The sequence below is a fragment of the Mangifera indica genome, chromosome 7 (genome assembly GCF_011075055.1).
Source record: "Mangifera indica cultivar Alphonso chromosome 7, CATAS_Mindica_2.1, whole genome shotgun sequence".
NCBI lineage: Eukaryota > Viridiplantae > Streptophyta > Magnoliopsida > Sapindales > Anacardiaceae > Mangifera > Mangifera indica.
Window position 1 is genome coordinate 2,807,029 of NC_058143.1, and position 20,781 is coordinate 2,827,809.

Sequence of the window (20,781 nt, forward strand, 5' to 3'; positions counted from 1 at the left end):
TCAGATTTGACATATGAATGAGGTGTCTTCTTTTCATTGTGGGTCTTAAAACTTTGCAACTTTACTGCCTTCTGGGACTTCATAGCATTGTGCATGTTTTGTCATTCTTCAACTATTAATTGAATTTGATCTACCACACTTATAATCAACTTTTTTCTTCTTTAAATTTTCAATTTTTTTTTTTATAAATTAAAATAGACCAAGCTAGTGTTTCTATTCTTCCACTGCATACATATATAATTTGCCTAAGTTGATTAAAAATAATAATAATATTCATGCTCTACCAATAAGTACTAAAATAAGTATAAATACTAATATGTCATTATACAAGTAAATAACTTTAATTTAAAAATAAAATAACAATCAATCACGTCATGACACGTAAGTGTTTGTACATATTATTAGTGTATTTAGTAGTATTTAGGGGTGTAATCAAGACAAGTTGAACTAAATAATGCGTAGTTCGAATAATGTTACTCATTGGCAACAGAGCTTGAGCTCAAGCTCAAACTCGCCAAATTGGTAGTTCGTGGCTTGAGCTTAGGTAAGGATGATTCAAGCTCATGTAAAAATTTATCTTAAACCCATAACTTATATATATTTATTTCCCTATTTATCAATTACTTTCATTTTAAAAAATAATGATGAAATTTTAAAAATATAAATATAAAATATAAAACTTTTAAGGGTTAATCGATATTTAACTTAAACTCATTGACCAATAACAAGTTCGAGCTTAACTTGAGAAAACAAACTCAACTATCCACCTCTATTATTACTAGAAATCTAGGAACTATACCATGAAAATTTCTGAAGTCCCTTATTTTGTGTTTAATCAAATCATATAAATATATATTGCTTACTATTGGAAGCATGTTAGGTACATACACTTGCACATGAAAATAGCAAATCACCTGAAACCCTTACAATACATACATACATATTTATTTTATTTTATTTATTTATTACAAGATACATTCTTATTTTATAAAATTATAAATAATATCATGAAAATGACCCCAAATTTTATTTCTTGTACTTGGCCATTTCTGAGAATCTAAAATGAAATTGAGTTCCTCCTTCGCTAAGTTCTTGTTATTGCCCCCAGCTCTCAATTGGGGGGCTTCCCTCACTCCCCCTCTTCCTCCTCCCTCTTTCTTCTTCTTCCTCACTATCCCTCTTTACTTTTCTTAAAAGATCTCAATTCTCTTGAGTCTTATTCTCAAATTAAATGAGTTAAATTCAAACTGAAACTCCAACCTAAAAATTTAATTTGAGTTCAGGGTTTGTCAGTGTTGTTGAACAAGAGCTATTGTTCTTTTCTTTCTTTGTTTTCGCTATCTCATGGACATAAGCCTCTTCACAAATCCTAAAGAACCTCAATTCTCCTACACCTTCTTCTGTCCCAACAATAATGGTGATCACGTAGCCCTAGACATGCACAGCAAAAACAATCAACAACTTCCCCAACATAGCCATACTTCCACCAGCCGTTCATCAGCTGAGTCAGCAGGCGGTGTTGCCGCAGAACACACCGCTGACCCCTATGGAGACGCCGCCGGCGACAAATGGGCGTCAAACCTTCTAAAGGAATGCGCTAGAGCCATCTCCGACAAGGACTCTAGCAAAATTCATCACCTTCTATGGATGTTAAACGAGCTAGCTTCACCCTATGGAGATTGCAATCAGAAATTAGCTTCTTATTTTCTCCAAGCCCTTTTCTGCAAAGCCACTGAATCCGGCCAACGTTGCTACAAAACCCTAACGGCCGTCACTGAAAAGAACCACTCATTCGACTCAGCTCGTAAATTGATCCTCCAGTTTCAAGAGGTAAGCCCATGGACAACATTCGGTCATGTCGCCTCAAACGGCGCAATTTTAGAAGCTTTAGAAGGAGAAACAAAGCTTCACATAATTGATATCAGTAACACGCTTTGCACCCAATGGCCGACGTTGCTTGAAGCTTTAGCCACCAGAAACGACGAGACCCCCCACCTGAAACTCACCGTCGTGGTGACTGAAACCCTCGTCCGATCAGTGATGAAAGAAATCGGACAAAGAATGGCGAAATTCGCTCGCTTAATGGGCGTCCCGTTTGAGTTCAATGCGATAAGTGGGCTAAATCATATAGCAGAGTTAACAAAAGAAACACTGGGCGTCAAAGACGATGAAGCCGTTGCTGTAAATTGCATTGGGGCGATGAGGAGAGTCGCCATAGACGAAAGAGAGCTCGTAATCCAAATGTTCCATTCACTCGGACCTAAAATCGTGACAATTGTTGAAGAAGAAGCTGATTTCACAAGCTCAAAATACGACTTCGTTTGGTGTTTTGAAGAATGCCTTAGATTTTACACATTGTACTTTGAGATGCTTCAAGAGAGCTTCCCCATGACGAGCAATGAAAGATTAACGCTAGAGAGGGAATGTTCGAGGAACATAGTTAGGGTTTTGGCGTGCGAAGAAGATGAAAATTATGAAGAAGAATGTGAAAGAAGAGAAAGAGGAAGACAATGGAGTGAAAAATTCATGGCTAATAATTTTTCCCCATCTGGGTTCAGTGACGATGTTGTGGATGATGTTAAGGCTTTGTTGAAGAGATACAAAGCAGGATGGGCATTGGTAACGTTACCACAACAGCAAGGTGCAGATAATAATAGTACTAATAATGATAATCACCATGAAAATGCGGGGATTTATTTGACATGGAAGGAGGAACCAGTGGTGTGGGCATCAGCATGGAAACCCTAAGTAAAATTTCGTGAATTATTTCTTTTTTATGGATGATAAAGAAGAAGAATATTTTCTGGAGATCTTTTCATGCATATTTGTGGTAGTTTTAATAATTATTTAAGTATTGGATCAGTGAATATTTTTTATTTTTCATTTTATTTTATATATGTGTGTGTGTGTGTGTGTGTGTGTTCAATTTCTCATATTTGGATTGCTTCTTCTCATCCCTATGTGGGGAATTATTGTAACAAATTATTTCTTAATATATATTATATATATAATGAATTCAAGATGAAATTTGTGTATTCTATTAATTAATGTATAATTATGTTAAATGCATGTGTTTTATTTTGTTAATTTGATGAACATGCGTTGGTTAATTTTGATTGATTTTTCCTCAAATTATATCATAGTTTGAAGGGTACTAATAGATTTCAGTCATATAATAACAAATCAATCGTTAATACCTGTTAGCAATTATTTAAAAATTGAATTAGATCGGCTAATTGGATCATTTCAAACAAAATCTAGTACCAATCCAATCCAGTTTGATTGTTTTAAACCACAATCTAACCAAATTAATTTCATTGATTCATAGTTCAAGGTCAAACTAATGACAATATGTTTTTTTTTTTTTTTTTTTGCAAATGTTAATCCGAGGGCATTTTGTAAATCAGGGTACAACACCATCAAACTACAAATTTCATTTGTGATACTATCACTCTAACTAGTCAAATCAAACCCTTGACCGATTTAAGGTCATATGCGATTATTAATCCAATTTCCCATATTCAAAATGATTTTTCTCGCCATGTAAGATTGGTTCAACCAGACTCAATGGCTAGTCTGATCATGATAAATGTTTCCTTCAGCCATTAGACTGCTTTGAAGAATGGTGCGATTGGATTAACTACGTCGATTTGCTATTCTTGCCAAGTCTTAATGTTTTGCAAAATATGATGCAGCACCATCATACCACAAGTTTAATATGGGTAATTAGGGTTTGTGAGTGTGTGTGTGTGTATATATAAAAAAAAAAAAACACACACACACAATAGGATTTCAGTGAAAGCCTTAAAATTATGAAATGGGGGTAATTAGGGTTTGTATTATTAATGTACAATATCACATTTCGGAAGCACAGAATTACCATTTTTAACTCTACATATCTAGCTTATCTTCAATAACTATTTTTTAATATAACTGAGCAAGCATACAATTATTAATTCGTCAAATCTCTATGATTTGACTAAAAAATTAGCTCAAAACTAACTTAATATTATCAAATAGGACTATTAACCATTTGAGTCTTAATTTATCCAACTAATGATTGAATTAGTGATAAATAAAATAAATATTCCAATAATATTTAATCAAACAAAATTATAGTATAATTGTATATAATGCATATTTCAAGAGGAATTTGATTTAAGTCCTATCAATAGTAATTTTTTTTCAGAACAATTTAAATTATTTAATAATTAAATATGAAATCCAAATTACATTTAGTTGAAACCTAATTTGATTGGTTTAACCAGGCAGATCTAGACCATTTTTTATCATACTTCTTATACATATGTGATCCAAAAATAATTTTTTATCTCATTTTATTTTCAAACTCCCTAAAACTTTGGCTTTGAGCTCTGAACACGCCCACCCATTTTGTTAGCCATAAACATTTTTTTTTTTTCTCTCATTGATTCAAATCATTTGACATAAAGAAGATAATAAAAGAAGGGAAGAAAATGGAGGCCAAGAAGAGACCTTGGTGGCAAACATAAGAGTACCAACTGTATCCCAAGTTTGCCTTTATGTCTACTGATTTGAATAGCATTTTTATAAGTACTGTTCTCACTTTTCTCCAACATTATCTAGTGGAAAATAATGCTGCTTTTCTAATTGATTTAGATAAGACTTCCATGTTTTTATCGTTGTTGTTGTTTGAGTTAATTATTGGTCTAATGCATTTTGGGTACAAGTGTGAGGAAAAGTTTCATCATATTTTTTGGGGGTGGGCAAGGTCCAATAACACAAGAAAACTTAGTTTTCACAAGGGCAGTAAAGATTGCTTAAATCTCTGGTAACTAAGAGTGATTTTTATAAAATATATCCAAGTGAAACAAGAATAATCATCAATAAAAATCACAAAATATTATACTCATAGTAGCTCAAGATAAAAAATATGAGAAGAAATATAAGTGTTATTATTAAATGACAAAGCATGATATTTGCATCAAAAACCCTAATTTACGGGGTGAAATAAGCAATTTTTAAACTAATGGTGTGCAAAAGGATATTAAGGTTCCTCTACTAATGTCATTCATCAATTCTAGCTCTATGGTGCTTTTAGTCACTTGCATAAAAAGCTAGGTCAATCGATTAATGATTTTCTATCTAAGATGATTGCTCTATGGGACCAATTATCTCTGTCTAAACCGAAATGACATGATATTCAGGATGCAATTCTTTATGTAAAAGAATGGGATGAATTTAGAGTTTATCAATTTACTATAACATTAAAAGATAAATATAAATCAATAAGATCCTCTTTCCTACATAGGGATATTTTTCTTGTTTTTGAAAAAGTGGCTACATAATTATATGTTGAAGAAACTCGTTTAGCTATCTTAAAGTCCCGACAATCTTTATTTTCCACTCATATTGTTTTGACTACTCTACATCCTCTTCACCTCAACATAGGGTGATTTGTTGGTATTGTCACAAACCAGGTCACATCATCTCTGAATATTTTAAGTTACAATCTAAGTAAGATACTAGGCAATACAATCAACCCAAGTTTAAATCTGGTAAGGCTTTTACTCACAATGCACACATCTACTGTGATAATTAAAGTGTCATTCAAATTATTTACAATGATGTTTATCATGTGTATACCAAACATATTAAGATTAATTGTTCCTTTGTTCACCATCATTTAGTCAATGAGACCATTCATCTTGCTTTCGTATCATCTATTAACCAAATAACTGACGTTTTCACTAAAACTTATTCTCAAGGACGTTTTTATGACTTATATCACAAACTCAAGTTAGCAAACTTTTTGCCCACTTGAGTTTTGGAGGGATGTTAGAATATTTCTAGAATATACATTTTCCTACTTTAGTTTATTGTGTACGTTGGTTTTCCTATTGTATAATTATTTTATTTCCTTATATAGGGTATTATCATGTATAAATTCACACATGTATCAATAGACAAAACATAAACAAAGTTTATTTCATTCAATTATTTTACAATAATAATTATTAATTATCCAATAATAAATAATGAACTTGTCTATCTCAAATATTATAGCCTTTATCTGTGTTTTAAAACCCAAACTGAATTGACCTTGGTGGCTAGCGTAGTTTGAGACAATGTTATCATCGATGTCCATCATTTTTTTTTGGGTAAAATTTTGCTGGAACTCAAATGTGAGTTCTTATAATAAGGAAAATGCACCACATACGATTAGGTTACAATTTTGTTTGGTTGAAAATTATCTAATATTTATTTAATCTATTAACTAGTAGGGTTAGATTTAATCCAGAATATGGACTGATTTAAGTTTAACTTAAATTAATCTATAATAGATAAGTTGAGCTTGTTCAAACTAGTTGAAAATGTCACTAACAGAATAAACACTGTCATCAAATAGGGATTAGAGTTGAACTTGAACCAAGCTATCAAGTTGAAGCTCTAGGTTGAATTGAGTTGAACACCATAACAAGCCAAATTGGCTTGATTCAAATTCAATTCTAATTACTAGTCCAATGGTTGATCCGGGTAATCAAGATCCGAACCGGCCTTTTAATTGTGTCAATGTCTCTAGTTCGAGTCCAAAAACATTGGCCTTTGTCATCATCTCTTTGCCTTGATTATGCAAAGAAAATATGTTATTTGTTGGTTATTATTTGGATTCAAGTTGTTACTAATCAATAATGGGGATTCCATTAACTTTTTTTTAATTATTTTTTGGGAATAAATGTTTTATTCCTTGCCAAACCTTCTACTCTGCCAATAAATTTGGTGATAAGATCAACTTTCATTATCATAAATCTTTATTTAATTAAATTTTATATTGTGTTTACGTTATCTTTTGGGTGCATTGAAATTGCATACTACGTATAGAAGCTAATTTTGATTTTTTATTTTGTACAAGTCTTTCACTAGTTTTAACCCTTGATTTACACAATGGGCAATGCTATGTTTTTATATTTTTTTAGTACACAATAATCAGATATATAGATGATGTGTTATCATATAATTTTATGTTATTTTATCTTTAATTCAAAATCATCTAATTTACATAATAATACATGTGACAATTTATTTATATATCTAATTATGTACTTAAAAATGTATGTATATAATTTTATTATAATATGATACATTTTGAACACGAAATTTTTTTTAATATATACATAATACACTATTTTTGGTGTAAGTGTTCTAAAGTTTACATTGAACAAACCAATATTTTCATACTTCAATTAGGGTTGATTCAATCAAAAGGTTGCTTTTTATCAATCAGTTTGATTAGTAATGTCAACATAATATCAGTGACATAACTAATATTGTATATATTAAATATATTTAATGAACAACTTTAAACGTAAATATATTAAGCCTAGTGGTATTTGTAAACAAACCCATATTCGAAAGACTTCATTTTTAATTATGTTGTCGAGTTCTGCCATACCTGAACTAGACTGATCACCCAATTTAATCTAAGTTTTAAACAATGGTACAAACTAAAGGTGGGTATACTTACATGTAAGAAACTTTAAAGTAAATCATGGATAATTTATACCAAAGATTTAACTTTTTTTTTTTTTTTTGGCCTTAAAATCAGATCAGATTTGACATATTAATCTGGTCTCTTCTTTTCATTGTGGGTCTTCAAACTTTATAACTTTACTACCTTCTGGGTCTTCATAGCATTGTGCATGTTTTGTCTTTCTTCAACTATTAGTTGAATTTGACCCATATATATAATCAACTATTTTTTTTCTTTAAATTTTTCATTTTTTATATATAATCAAACCCCAAGTTGAACTAAATAATGTGGGGCTCAAACTTGGTTTAATCGCATTAAAATAGAGCTCAAGCTCAGTTCACCAAATTGGTAAGTTCACGGGTCAAACTCAAGAAATGATGATTCACAAGAAAGAAACATTAAAACCTTTAACTTAAAAAAAAAAAATTATTTTAAATCAGATATAACATTCCAAGAGTGTAATTGTTAATTTTAGAACTTTAAGAGTTTTTTAATATTTAACTCAAACTCACCAAATTGACTGACAGAAACTCAAGAGACAAACTCAAGTCGTGAGCAACTTGCGAGCTACTAGGCTTGTATACACCCCTGTCATTACTAATAAAATAGAAGCTGCACAACAAAACCTTTTGAAGTCCCTAATTATGTGTTTCACCAAATCATATAAAGATGTATTGCTCTCTGTTGGAAGCATGTTAGGTACATACTATGGCAAGTGAAAATAGCAAATCACTCAAAACCCTTACGAACTTTATATTATTATATATAACATTATCAAATTAAATATAATATCGTGAAAATGACCTCAAAATTTATTTCTAGTACAAAGCCATTTCTGAATCTGAAATAAAATTGAGTTCTTCCATTGCTAAGTCTTGTTATTGCCCCCAACTCTCAATTGGGGGGCTCCCTCATTTCTCCTCCAGCTCCTCCTTATTCTTTCTTCTTCTTCACTATCTTTCTTTACCTCTCTTAAAGAGCCTCAATTCTCTTAAATCTTCTTCTCGAATAAGCCAAACTCGAGATGAACCTCAAACCTAATAGCTCAATTTGAATTCAGGGTTTATCGGTGTTATCAAATTGGAGCTCCAATTCTTCTTCTTCTTTCTTCTTCTTCACTGTCTCATGGACATAACCCTCTTCACAAATCTTAAAGGACCTCAATTCTCCTACACCTTCTTCTCTCCCAACAACAATGGTGATCACATAGCCCTAGACATGCTCAACAACACCAATCAACAACATCCCCAACATAGCCTGACTTCCACCAGCCGTTCATCAGCTGAGTCAGCAGGCGGTGTCGCCGCAGAATACACCGCTGACCCTTACAGAGACGCCACGGGTGACAAATGGGCGTCAAATCTTCTTAAAGAATGCGCTAGAGCCATCTCCGACAAAAACTCTAGCAAAATTCATGACCTTCTATGGATGTTAAACGAGCTGGCTTCACCCTATGGAGATTGTGATCAGAAATTGGCTTCTTATTTTCTCCAAGCCCTTTTCTGCAAGGCAACTGAATCCGGCCAACGTTGCTACAAAACCCTAACGGCCGTCACCGAAAAGAGCCACTCCTTCGACTCAGCTCGCAAATTAATCCTCAAGTTTCAAGAGGTTAGCCCATGGACAACCTTCGGCCATGTCGCCTCAAACGGCGCAATTTTAGAAGCTTTAGAAGGAGAAACAAAGCTTCACATAATCGATATCAGTAACACGCTTTGCACCCAATGGCCGACGTTGCTTGAAGCTTTAGCCACCAGAAACGACGAGACCCCCCACCTGAAACTCACCGTCGTGGTGACTGAAACCCTCGTCCGATCAGTGATGAAAGAAATCGGACAAAGAATGGAGAAATTCGCTCGCTTAATGGGCGTCCCGTTTGAGTTCAATGTAATAAGCGGGCTAAATCACATAGCAGAGTTAACAAAAGAAACACTAGGCGTCAAGGACGATGAAGCCATTGCTGTAAATTGCATCGGCGCGATGAGGAGAGTCGCCATAGACGAAAGAGAGCTCGTAATCCAAATGTTCCATTCACTCGGACCTAAAATCGTAACAATTGTCGAAGAAGAAGCTGATTTCACAAGCTCAAAAAACGACTTCGTTTGGTGTTTTGAAGAATGCCTTAGATTCTACACATTGTACTTCGAGATGCTCCAAGAGAGCTTCCCCATGACGAGCAACGAAAGATTGACGCTAGAGAGGGAATGTTCGAGGAACATAGTTAGAGTTTTGGCGTGCGAAGAAGAAGATGAAAATTATGGAGAAGAATGTGAAAGAAGAGAAAGAGGAAGACAATGGAGTGAAAAATTCATGGCTAATAATTTTTCACCATCTGGGTTCAGTGACGATGTTCTGGATGATGTGAAGGCATTGTTGAAGAGATACAAACCAGGATGGGCATTGGTAACGTTACCACAACAGCAAGGTGGAGAAAATTATGATAATACTAATAATAATCACCATGAAAATGCAGGGATTTATTTGACATGGAAGAAGGAACCAGTGGTGTGGGCATCAGCATGGAAACCCTAATTAGAATTTCATGATTTTTTTTTCCTTTTTTATGGATGATGAAGAAGAAGAAGAATATTTTCTGGAGATCTTACTATAAATTTTTTTCATGCATATTTGTAGTAGTTTTAATAATTAATTAGGTGTTGGATCCATGCCTATTTTTCATTTTATTATATTATGAATTATGTTTGGTTGGGAGTTTTTGTGTGGGTTTTGTTTTGTTTTTATAGCATTGTTGTGTTGTTTGAAGGTGTTTGAAATTTATTCCTTTCTCTCTATCTTCTTGAGTTTTAGTGATATGCATATGCATATATATATTCAGTTTCTCATATTTAGATTGGTTCTTCTCATCCTTTTGCGCAATTTATTGTAAAATATTATTTCACAACATATATTATATATGATGAATTCAAGATGAAATTTTTGTATTCAATTTATTAATTTATAATTATGTTAAATGCATGAGTGTTTTATTTTGTTAAGTTGGTGAATATGTGTTGGTTAATTTCCATAGATTTTTCCTCAAATTGTATCATAATTAGCAGTGATTTAAAATTTTGGACTAGACTAACTAATTGAAACATTTCGACCAAAATTTGGTGATGAATACGATCTGATTTGATTGTTTTGAATTATAGTTTAACCAGATTAATTACGTTTGATTTGCAATTCAAGATCATGCTAAAGTTAGCATGTGTATTATATTTTTTTCTTTGCAAATGTTGATCCTAGCATTTTGCAAAACATGGTGTAACACTATCAAGCCACAAGTTTCATTTGTGATATTGTTGGTCCAACCAGTCAAACCAAACCCTTGACCAGGTGACAATGATATTTGATTATTCAAATGTAATTCACTAATACCCTTTAATTAATACATGTAAAACTACTCTTTGGATATATACCACCGCTTAAAAGGATTTAGACTATATTAATCATGATTAATGGTAAGCCGGTGAAAACCTTAATTAATTATGCAATTAGGGTTTTGTATTATTAAAGTACAATATATCACATTTTGGAGGCACATTTGTTGTGAATTTACAAGTTTTTTGGGTCAAGTCTATATATCTAACTTATCGTCAATCACTTTTTTTTTTTTTTTTGTCTTTTGGGCCGAAAGACTTATTCCCACTCAAGATTTAGTGTATTCCCAAACTTTCATCTATTAAATTTTAAAAACTCAAATATTCACCCATCAACTATTAAACTTAACAAAATCCGTTATATTATTGATTGATGAAGAGCAATCAAATAAATCATCCATAAAAAACAAGGCACCGATGGACGATTTGTCCAATTGGTTTTTAGTTTTTAATGGGTGATAGGGTAGGGAGAGAGATTGTCAGAAAGGAGAGAAACTAGGCATGGACTGTCGATCGGAGATGGAGAAGGTAACTGAAAAATGGGAGAAAGAAAAGTAAACCTTTAGCAGGGAAAAATGTAACTTTTTAAACTTTTACATGAAAAAAAATTGTTAGTTTTTTAAACTTAAGGGAAATGAGATATAATTTTATTTTTTTAATATTATTAATTAAATAATGTTTTTACTCTTAAATTTAACTGATTTTATTAAGTTTAATAACTGATGGATAAATATTTGAACTTTCAAATTTTAACAGGTGAAAATTTGAAAATACACTAAACCTTGGTGGGAATAAGTCTTTGGGGCTTTTTTTTTTTAAATAATTGCATTGGGTAGGAGCACTCCACAACTGAATAGATCTCCAAGGGATATACTCATCTCCATTTCAGAGCTATCCATTTTGCCCTCACATTCCATAGGAGAATATTTTGTCTCACTCTAATTTATGAAACATTAATCACATAAATAATAAACCTATAAATTCTCTATCAAATTCTTGTAAGCAGCAAATTAAAGCAACCAATAATTAAATACATAATACAATGGCTTTCCAAGTTATAAAAAACTAGCGGAGTTTAATTATTTATCTTAATTTATAAAATCGGCCTGTATTTTAATTTGGATAGTACTTAATCTATTCAGATTAATAGAGTCGAGTTTTGATATACACAGTCTATCAGGCTTATGGGTCGGATCGAGCCCAAAACCCATATAGTAATGGGTCTTTGGGCTGAGCCAACCCATATATTTTTTAAAGTCCAAAGCCCGACCCTATATAAATGGGTCGGACCTTAAATCAATGGCCTATTTAAACAATTTTTTTAAAATTTTTAAATACAAATTATTTTTCAATTATTAAAATCGAAAATAATAACTCAAATATTTTATTTATAATCTATCATCTGTGGCAAAAGAATATTATGGTTACATGATAAAAAATATTATAAGTTTATAATATAGTATAAATAAATTGATTTACATACTGATTAAATTACAAATATAAATAAAATATATATACTATGGTATTTATCTAATCATTTTTAACATCCAAATCTCTGAATTTTTTTGACATTGGATCCATTTGTAATATTTTGTAATGAAAAAATTGAAATGAAAATGAAATTATAAATACAAAGAATTATTATTTGTGAATTTAGATAATTTTTAAAAAAGAGTTGATAAGAGAAAATTAGATTGAGAATATAATGAAAGAATTGAGATTGAGAGAAATTAAAATTGATGAAGAGGTAGATTGGTTTATATAGAGAAAAATAAATAAATAAATAAATTTTAAAAAAGACTTAAAGGCTTCTACCCTTCTATCGTCTTTTTTTTTTTTTTCAAATAGTAATAGACCAAGTCGAGCTGGCCTATGAGCTTAATATTAAAGCCCATGGCCTAACTCGAAAGGTCTATAGGTTAGGGTTGACACGCTATAGTATCGAGTCAAGTCTTATCAAGTTAGGTTTTAAATTCGTGTTTTAGATTGGGCCTTCATTTGACTCAGCCCAATTGACGTGTCTACTACAACATGACAACTCAGATACCATGAAATAATGAAGATAATGTTGAGGTTGTAATACTTTTATTGATACTTGTTTCTTGAATAAATAGTATGCACAAGAGCTATATATGGTAAGCTAGGATACAGTATCAGATAAGATCAATAATATGATTTGTATGAAATACACTAAAATATACACAAAATATTTTATGCTATATTTAATTATATGAGTTGTGTTTATCAAGTTTAAGTCAAAATTTGAACTCATTTTCATAAACAAATCAAGTTTGGGTCAATCCAAACATTCGAATTTGAGTTGACTCTTATCAAATTCAAAGTTAAATTATTTTTAAATTGAGTTCCAGTATCAACTTATTAATTTCATGTTTAACTCATTTGATATAAATCGATCTCGAATTGGATCTTATTTGGGATTTGCTAGAATACAAGCATGTTTCACCTTAGTTCTATGTTATTTGACACTTATCTAGTTAGTTTTTTTGGTGGAGCATATTTAATTTATTTTATATTGAGTCTTTCATGACATTTGTTTGAACTATATCTCTTAGTATCTTTGTGCTATGATTTTTTATCTATAAATTTCTTAATTTCTAAAAAAATAAAGATGGGCTCAATCAAATCGGGCCCTAATTTTAAACATGATAAAATCACTACAAAAATATTTTTTAATCAAATCGAATTAACTTTTCTGTTTTCTTGAATCAAAACATTTGTTTGATTAATATATAATTTAAAACTTAGATGTAACAATATCACCGAAAAAGATTTAAAAAATTTTATATCAATGTCTAGCATAAAAATAAAAGATAAAACAATACCAAAACATAACTTATCATATCTATTATGTGATCAAAAAATAATTTTTTATCTTGTTTCATTTTCAAAGTTCCAAAGACTTTTGGCTTTCAACTCTGAACACGCATGTCAACCATAAACATAATATATATTTTTTTATTCTCACTGAATCAAATAATTTGACATAAAGAAGGAAAGAAAATGGAGGCGAAAAAGAGACCTTGGTGGCAAACATAAGAGTACCAACTAGATCCCAAGTTTGCCTTTATGTCTACCGATTTGAATAGCATTTTTATGAATACTGTTCTCACTTTTCTCCAACATTATCTAGTGGAAATACTGCTTTTCTAATTGATTTAGATAAGACTCTACTGTTGTTGTCGTGATTGTTCTTGTTTGAGTTTATTATTTTTTTACATACATCCACAGTATAAGTATGAGGAAAAGTCTTACCCTAACTTTTAAAGTAGAAGAGACCCAATAGTACTTTTTAGAAGTCTAACAAACGGTATTAGAGTTCGAAGTTTATGAGGTTTTCGGTTCATCTAAACGTAAGCTCCAACCTTGCTCATCCCCAAGGCCTAGTTGAGGGGAGGTTTCACTCGTCTTGGGGTGTGTAAACTTAGGTTTGATCTTTGTTTGATTTGTGGGAGTGTAGGTATGTTGTGAGTGATGTTGATTCAATGACCCAATGAGTGAATGGAATTAGGAATGAGTATATAAGTGCACACAAGGAAAAGTCTCACCACTTGAACTATCCTTTGGTGTGAGGGAAACCTTGTGCACTTTGTGAAGGCCAAACAATTAACTTAATAAAGTTTAACTTTAAGATTATATATGATTATTATTTCTATAATTGTCGTGGACGATCCTTTATATTCTGAAAATATTGCCTAATTGGTTCATTAAGAGTAGTATGAACTATATATCTCTCAATATATGTAACAAAACAATCATTCAACAATTAATCTTTCATTCGATTTCATATTCGATTTTTCCCACATTTATATTCAGTGAGTATAATTACTAATTAAAATAAAATATTAATAGAAAAGTTATAAATCTTAAATTTCATTAGGGTCACACTGGTTATACTATAATTATACCTGTGTAAGCATTTATTTTTAGTATCTAATTAGATATTCATATAATTTATTATCATATAATTGAGTGATTTTAAATTAAAAATAAAATAATATTTAATCGTATAATAATATATAATTAATTTATTCAATTATATATTAAAAAATGTGCGCGTATAGAAATGCTCGTTTTATAAAGCATTTACAATTATGCAATTTCTAGGTTTTGCTTACATCATCATGTGCGTATGCAATTTCTAATAATTTATATTTCAAACACTTGTATATATCTATATGTATGCATAATACGTTCATATGCATGCATGAATTTCACACAACTGCAAATAGATACTTGCAATAGGTTTACTTTGCTGCCAATAATTTTGTGTATGATTTGATTCCTTCTTCCTTTTTTTTTATTTTTCTTTTTAATATTTCTGGTTTGATATTATTTAGAATTTACTTCATTATTTTAAAAAGAACGAAGGTCCTTTTGACAACACAGTAGGAAAAGGAATGAACATCAATTTTGATTTTATGTTCACATAGATTTAAGTGCCTTCAACTTTTAAACGAAGGGTATAACTGTAATTCTCTATAGCAGGGATTATGAGTTATTTCCTAAGTAACCTATTGGCTGTGTTGAGATATTTTAATAACCCGAGGGAGGGTTTGGCTCAAGGGACAAAAACATTATTATGATAATCTCTTTTTTATTGTTTACACTAATTTATTTGGTTAATAAGTAAAAAAAAAATTCGGTAATCTTCTATTATTAATGATAGTATAATAGGTAATTTTATTATCACCTTTACTTTAAATATTAAAATATTATTAAAGTAATATTTATTTTATTATATATCTATATTTACTTATTTATAATATAACAAGTAATATGAAAAATATTTCAAAATAATTATACACAATAATATTTAAATAAAATAACATCTTAGTAATTTTTTATTACACCTAACCCATTTTATCAAACATAGTATATTATATACCCAACAATTTTTCAGATAATCTATTTTTGTTGTAATCTTTATTTTTATAATAGAAAATTATCCAAACCAAACACACTTTGAGAGTAAAAACCAAGTTATCTCAGTCGATAGAATTCAAGAGAATTCTACATACTATTCATCTCTTTTTTCTCTGCTAAGGTTTGTTGTGTTTTGAGAAATCCCTCTAATTTCTTCGGTTTTGAGTGAGTTTCCGGGAAGAATCTTGTTGTATTTTAGAGTATTTCCCTGTGTTGAAGCTCATGTGCTAGATTTATTAACTATATAGACCAAAATGGCTCTAGAGTGGCAAATTGTAATATTTGCTTTCCAAGTGGATTTGATTGGAGGATCTCCTCTATCTTAATTATAGGATTTCATTTAAGAAATCTAAACCAAGTTTACATCCTTTGAGCATTTTTCCTTTATGTTCTTTAATATTTCTTGCATGTTATAGTTACGGAAATCTTTTATATATGTATGCCAAATTCAAGGAACTACTGCATGTTGGCACTTGCAAATGCTTTATTTTACTAGGGAAGTTTTTTATGATTGTATTTTCTTCTTTTTTCCCTTTTAATGTTTTGATATTGTTACGATTTACTTAACTAATTGGATACAAATGAAGTTCACCCACGAGTAAAATCGTTGATTAAGATACCGAATCTCAAGTGTAGAGTAAGAAGATTCAAGTTTTGAATTGAGAGATTTTGATGATGGAATGTTACGCTAATCTCCCAGAAGTTGAATAATTGATGAAATTCATGGAACAAACTTCGTATAGATATTTGCTTATACTTTGTTTTTGCTTATACTTTGTTTTTACTAACAATAACATGCATAGGATTGTGTTTTTCTTTCTTTCTTTTTTCTTTTTTTTTCATGTTTTGGTATTATTTTGATTTACTCACCAAATCAATTTACTTTAGTTTAGTATTTCAGTACGCGAATATGAAATATATAGATAAATAAATAGATATATAAATTAAAAGCACAATATTTGACTAGCGACAATTTGAATATAAATGTGTTTTCTTTGTCTTTTTGTCTTTCATTGATTTGATTTACTTAAGTAGTTAAAAAGAACAATAGCTTTTCAATTTATATTTGTATGCATACACAAAATTCTTGCAACTATATATAGAGACTCGTATAAAGTAATATTATGTATACCCAGGTTAGGGTATTTGATTGAGTACTCAGATGAGATGTTATCATATGAATAAATAACATTCAATCACATGATAACTTATCATCTGGATACTATATTGAGTACTTAAAACTACATACATATGGTTTTATAGACTTGTAAATGTTTTCTTATGCAAGCAATATTTTTGTATAACCAATGTTGTACACATAATATAAGTATCAATATAGATATAAATTATAATGTGTCATTATGTGATTAGATATTATTTTATTTTTAATTTAAAATCATTTAATCGCATACTTTGAGTATACGAAGGTTTACATTTTCTTGTGAAGTATGGTATTATTTTGATTAACCTAATTAGTTTTAAAAAGAGAAGAGGCCAAGTTTGACTGTATTGTTTTGATGTTATTTTGATTTACATAGTTAAGTCAAAGTGAATGTTTGATTTACTTAGTTCATTGTAAGTAGGGTTAGATTAGATTTGAATCGAATTTAAATCAAGTCCAACTTGAAATCAACTTAAGATTAAAAAGCTGATGTTCGAACAACTAAAAAACAATTTTGATTTACTCGAAATTTGATCAAGCTGACTCATATTCGAATATTATAGTTTGCTCACTCAACTCATTCGATTTGCACTTTAATTCAAACTTGAGCAACTTGTATCAAATCCAAACCTAACATAGGAATGAACGACAACTTTGATAATACTAATTTGAGTTGTTTAGTGTGAAGTATGAAAGGCATTAAGGTCCTAGGATTATATTACAATTTAATCGAGTTTGAGCTTGGGTCAATTCAAGTTCTGTTGGACTTGAAAATCAAACTTAAACCAAAGTTTGAGCTTGACTTGGCTTAAGGGGAGTGAAACTTGAATTCGACTCAAGTTTATCTATAATACCAATCCAAGTAAATAATCAACCAAAGCGATATGATTTTTATGTATATTGATCAAAATAATGTCATTTTAATTTATTCAAGTAGAAAAATTTTAGGCTTAAAGTCACATACCTGTTAAGCTTGAGCTCAAGCTTGCCCCTAAAAAAGTGTTAGGCTTAAGCTTGCCGAAACTAAACTCATTTTGCACTCATTTAAGTCAAGCCAAAAAATAAGATCAAACCAACTTGACTCAATTCTAACCGTAAAAAGTCCATTTATACGATACTATCTCAACTCACTTAGCAAGTGATGCTTAAGAATGATTCTAATGATACTAAATTTATTGACAATTAAATAGAATTGTAGGTTGAAGATCATAACATTACTATTCCTATTTCCATTCAAATGCATTATTGCATCCACACACACACACACACAAAAAACAAAACCCAATTACAAAAATATAATTAGGGTTAGATTTGATTCAGATCAAGATGGAATGAGGCTACGTTTTAAATCGATTTAAATTTAAAAGAGTCAACTTGAAATTGATAACTCAATGCTCAAATTTGACCGAAAATAATTTTACTTTGGATTTAATCTAAACTGACTTAAACTCAACTAGTTTTATGAAAATAAATTCAATTTTTATCCCAAACTCAATTCGTTTAATCTATACTTGAATTCAAGCTCAAATAACTCATATTGAATTCAACATTACACACAATTGTAAAAGCTTAAATTCTTAGTCCTTATTGTTTTATATTATACAAAATTTTCATTACTACATATGCTTTTTTTTTCCCTTTAATTATGATAAAAATAAAATAAACTCATTTAACTATATTTTCCCTTTTTAAATTTTCTTTATTAAAATAAATCTTAATTATTTTTATATTCAAAACATACCGCTTCTCAAAAGTCATATTAAATTACTTTTGGGTTGAAATTCAAGCTTATTGGGCCAAAGCCCATAAATTCCATTCAGCCCATCAAAAGAACAAAAACGCCATCTAAAATTTTTAACAGGGTTAAAATCGGAAAATCAGGTAATAACATTTCTAGGGTTTGTAATCAGCGCATATAAATTGTTAAAAGTTAAAACGAAGCTCCAGGGGGTGTTGGGCGTGCTCTTCTTCGTAACTTGAAGTAGCAAAATCCTCAGCCAAGAATGGTACTTTCTTTCATTTCACTTCGTTATTTATCTACTGCCTTTGCTATTTTTTTAGTTAAAGACTTTATTGAGATCCTTTAAACGTTTAAGATTGATTCAGTGTCGTCTGTTTTTTGTTAAGTAGCGGTGATGAATTTTTATCTCTGTTTTGGTTGTTTTTTCATCTGGGTTTGTTTTATTTTTTATTTTTTCTTTTTTTTTTTTTTTTGAATAGTTTATGTGTGTGTATTTATAGTGTTATTGGAGTGATTTTAGGGTTGGTGTTGTTTTGCATCTCTTGGATTTGTTTTATCGTCTGGTTTTGTTTATTTTTGGTTAAATTATCTATTTTGTTTATTGGGATAAAGTTTTGGTGGACTTTTAGTGTTGATGAAGCAATTGGAGAGTTGTTTGTAGCTTAAAGGATGTCTGAGTGATACCTAAAATTTGATTAGAAGAGGGATATTGTGTTTTATGATGAGAAAATGATTTTGAAAATGTGAAGTTGCAGCCGATCGGGATTTCCACTTGTTATAATTAAAATTAACTTAAGCTAGCTAAGAAATAAGTTTAATCTCAGAGTTGGGAAGAGAGCATATGTGGGTTTGTTAAATTATGTTATTTTATGCCAGATTTTCTCATTGGCCTGCTTAGGTCTTGGAAAGTTTCATAGAGAGTTAAGATTCTGAAGGGAATCTAGAATTGAATAAAATCTACAGTAAGCAGATATGATTTAGATAAGATGCAAATTTTTTCTTGTTTCGGATGAGATGGAAACACAGGGCTATTGGGAATTCTGTGACTGCAGATTTCAGTATTTAGATTTCTGACTAGTTGCCTGTCAAAGTTGGTGACAGATTTCTGATGCCTTTTATGCTTAATTTCATATTAGACATTTCAGTTTTGCTTCTTTTCCATTATCCTTGAAAATTTTGTGTGGCTTAGATCTGAGAGCATTCTAATTTTGCTGAAATATTTTTGAGTTTCTAAATTTTGATCTCAGTGTCATCACATGGCATTTTCATATTGCCATTAAAATGCTCTCAATTTTTAAAGTTTTGTGCAGTTTCCTTTAGATGACTGTTTAGGGCTCGAACTGAATCTAAACATTGAAATTAAAGTATACGGTTAAGTTTTATTTTCTACCTTTCTGTTAAAGTTTTTGTTTATGTCACATTACACAGCCTAAGCAAATCCACGAGATCAAGGATTTCCTTCTCACCGCAAGAAGGAAGGACGCACGCTCTGTGAAAATCAAGAGGAGCAAAGATGTAGTCAAGTTCAAGGTTCGCTGCTCCAAGTACCTCTACACACTTTGTGTGTTTGACTCAGAGAAGGCCGACAAGTTGAAGCAGTCTCTTCCCCCAGGTAATTTATTTTCTAATTTACATATTCTTTCTTCTGGACTGTTCTTTGATGTGATGAAGCTCTGTTATAGTTTTCCGTATCTGTTTGTAATTTGTGTATGGATTTCATGTATGCAGGTTTGAGCGTTCAAGACCTGTGAATATAGGCTTTACCAAGAAGTTTGTTCATCATGTACTAGGATATGAGAACTAGATGTTACATTTCATGGTGTTTTGCCATGGTCAAATGACTGTGTCACGGCTATGCGCATGGTGTGTTTTTTTAATTTTATTTTAGGAGAAAGCTGGTGATTCTGGCAGTTGATTCATGGAAATTTAAACTTGATTTACAGTATGCAGATTTTATCCTTTTAAAATTTGTTTAAATAGCCTTGCTGATTATAGCCCAAATTAGGGAAAAATTATGACTGCAAATGAACTGAGCTGTTCACAA

General features: G+C 30.7%; 3 protein-coding genes across 3 annotated transcripts; all 3 read left to right on the forward strand.

The window, feature by feature from the left end:
• Positions 1 to 1,060: 1,060 nt before the first annotated feature.
• On the forward strand, positions 1,061 to 3,027 carry LOC123221713 (protein SHORT-ROOT-like). Its single transcript, XM_044644614.1, has one exon. The coding sequence runs from the start codon at positions 1,345 to 1,347 to the stop codon at positions 2,746 to 2,748; it is 1,404 nt and encodes a 467-aa protein (XP_044500549.1). The 5' UTR covers positions 1,061 to 1,344; the 3' UTR covers positions 2,749 to 3,027.
• Positions 3,028 to 8,344: 5,317 nt separating this feature from the next.
• Positions 8,345 to 10,131, forward strand: LOC123221722 (protein SHORT-ROOT-like). Its single transcript, XM_044644626.1, has one exon. The coding sequence runs from the start codon at positions 8,636 to 8,638 to the stop codon at positions 10,040 to 10,042; it is 1,407 nt and encodes a 468-aa protein (XP_044500561.1). The 5' UTR covers positions 8,345 to 8,635; the 3' UTR covers positions 10,043 to 10,131.
• An 8,736-nt stretch (positions 10,132 to 18,867) lies between these two features.
• On the forward strand, positions 18,868 to 20,781 carry LOC123220287 (60S ribosomal protein L38). Its single transcript, XM_044642398.1, has 3 exons — positions 18,868 to 19,002; positions 20,166 to 20,349; positions 20,466 to 20,781. Exons 1-3 carry the CDS (start codon positions 19,000 to 19,002, stop codon positions 20,486 to 20,488), a joined length of 210 nt encoding a protein of 69 aa, XP_044498333.1. The 5' UTR covers positions 18,868 to 18,999; the 3' UTR covers positions 20,489 to 20,781.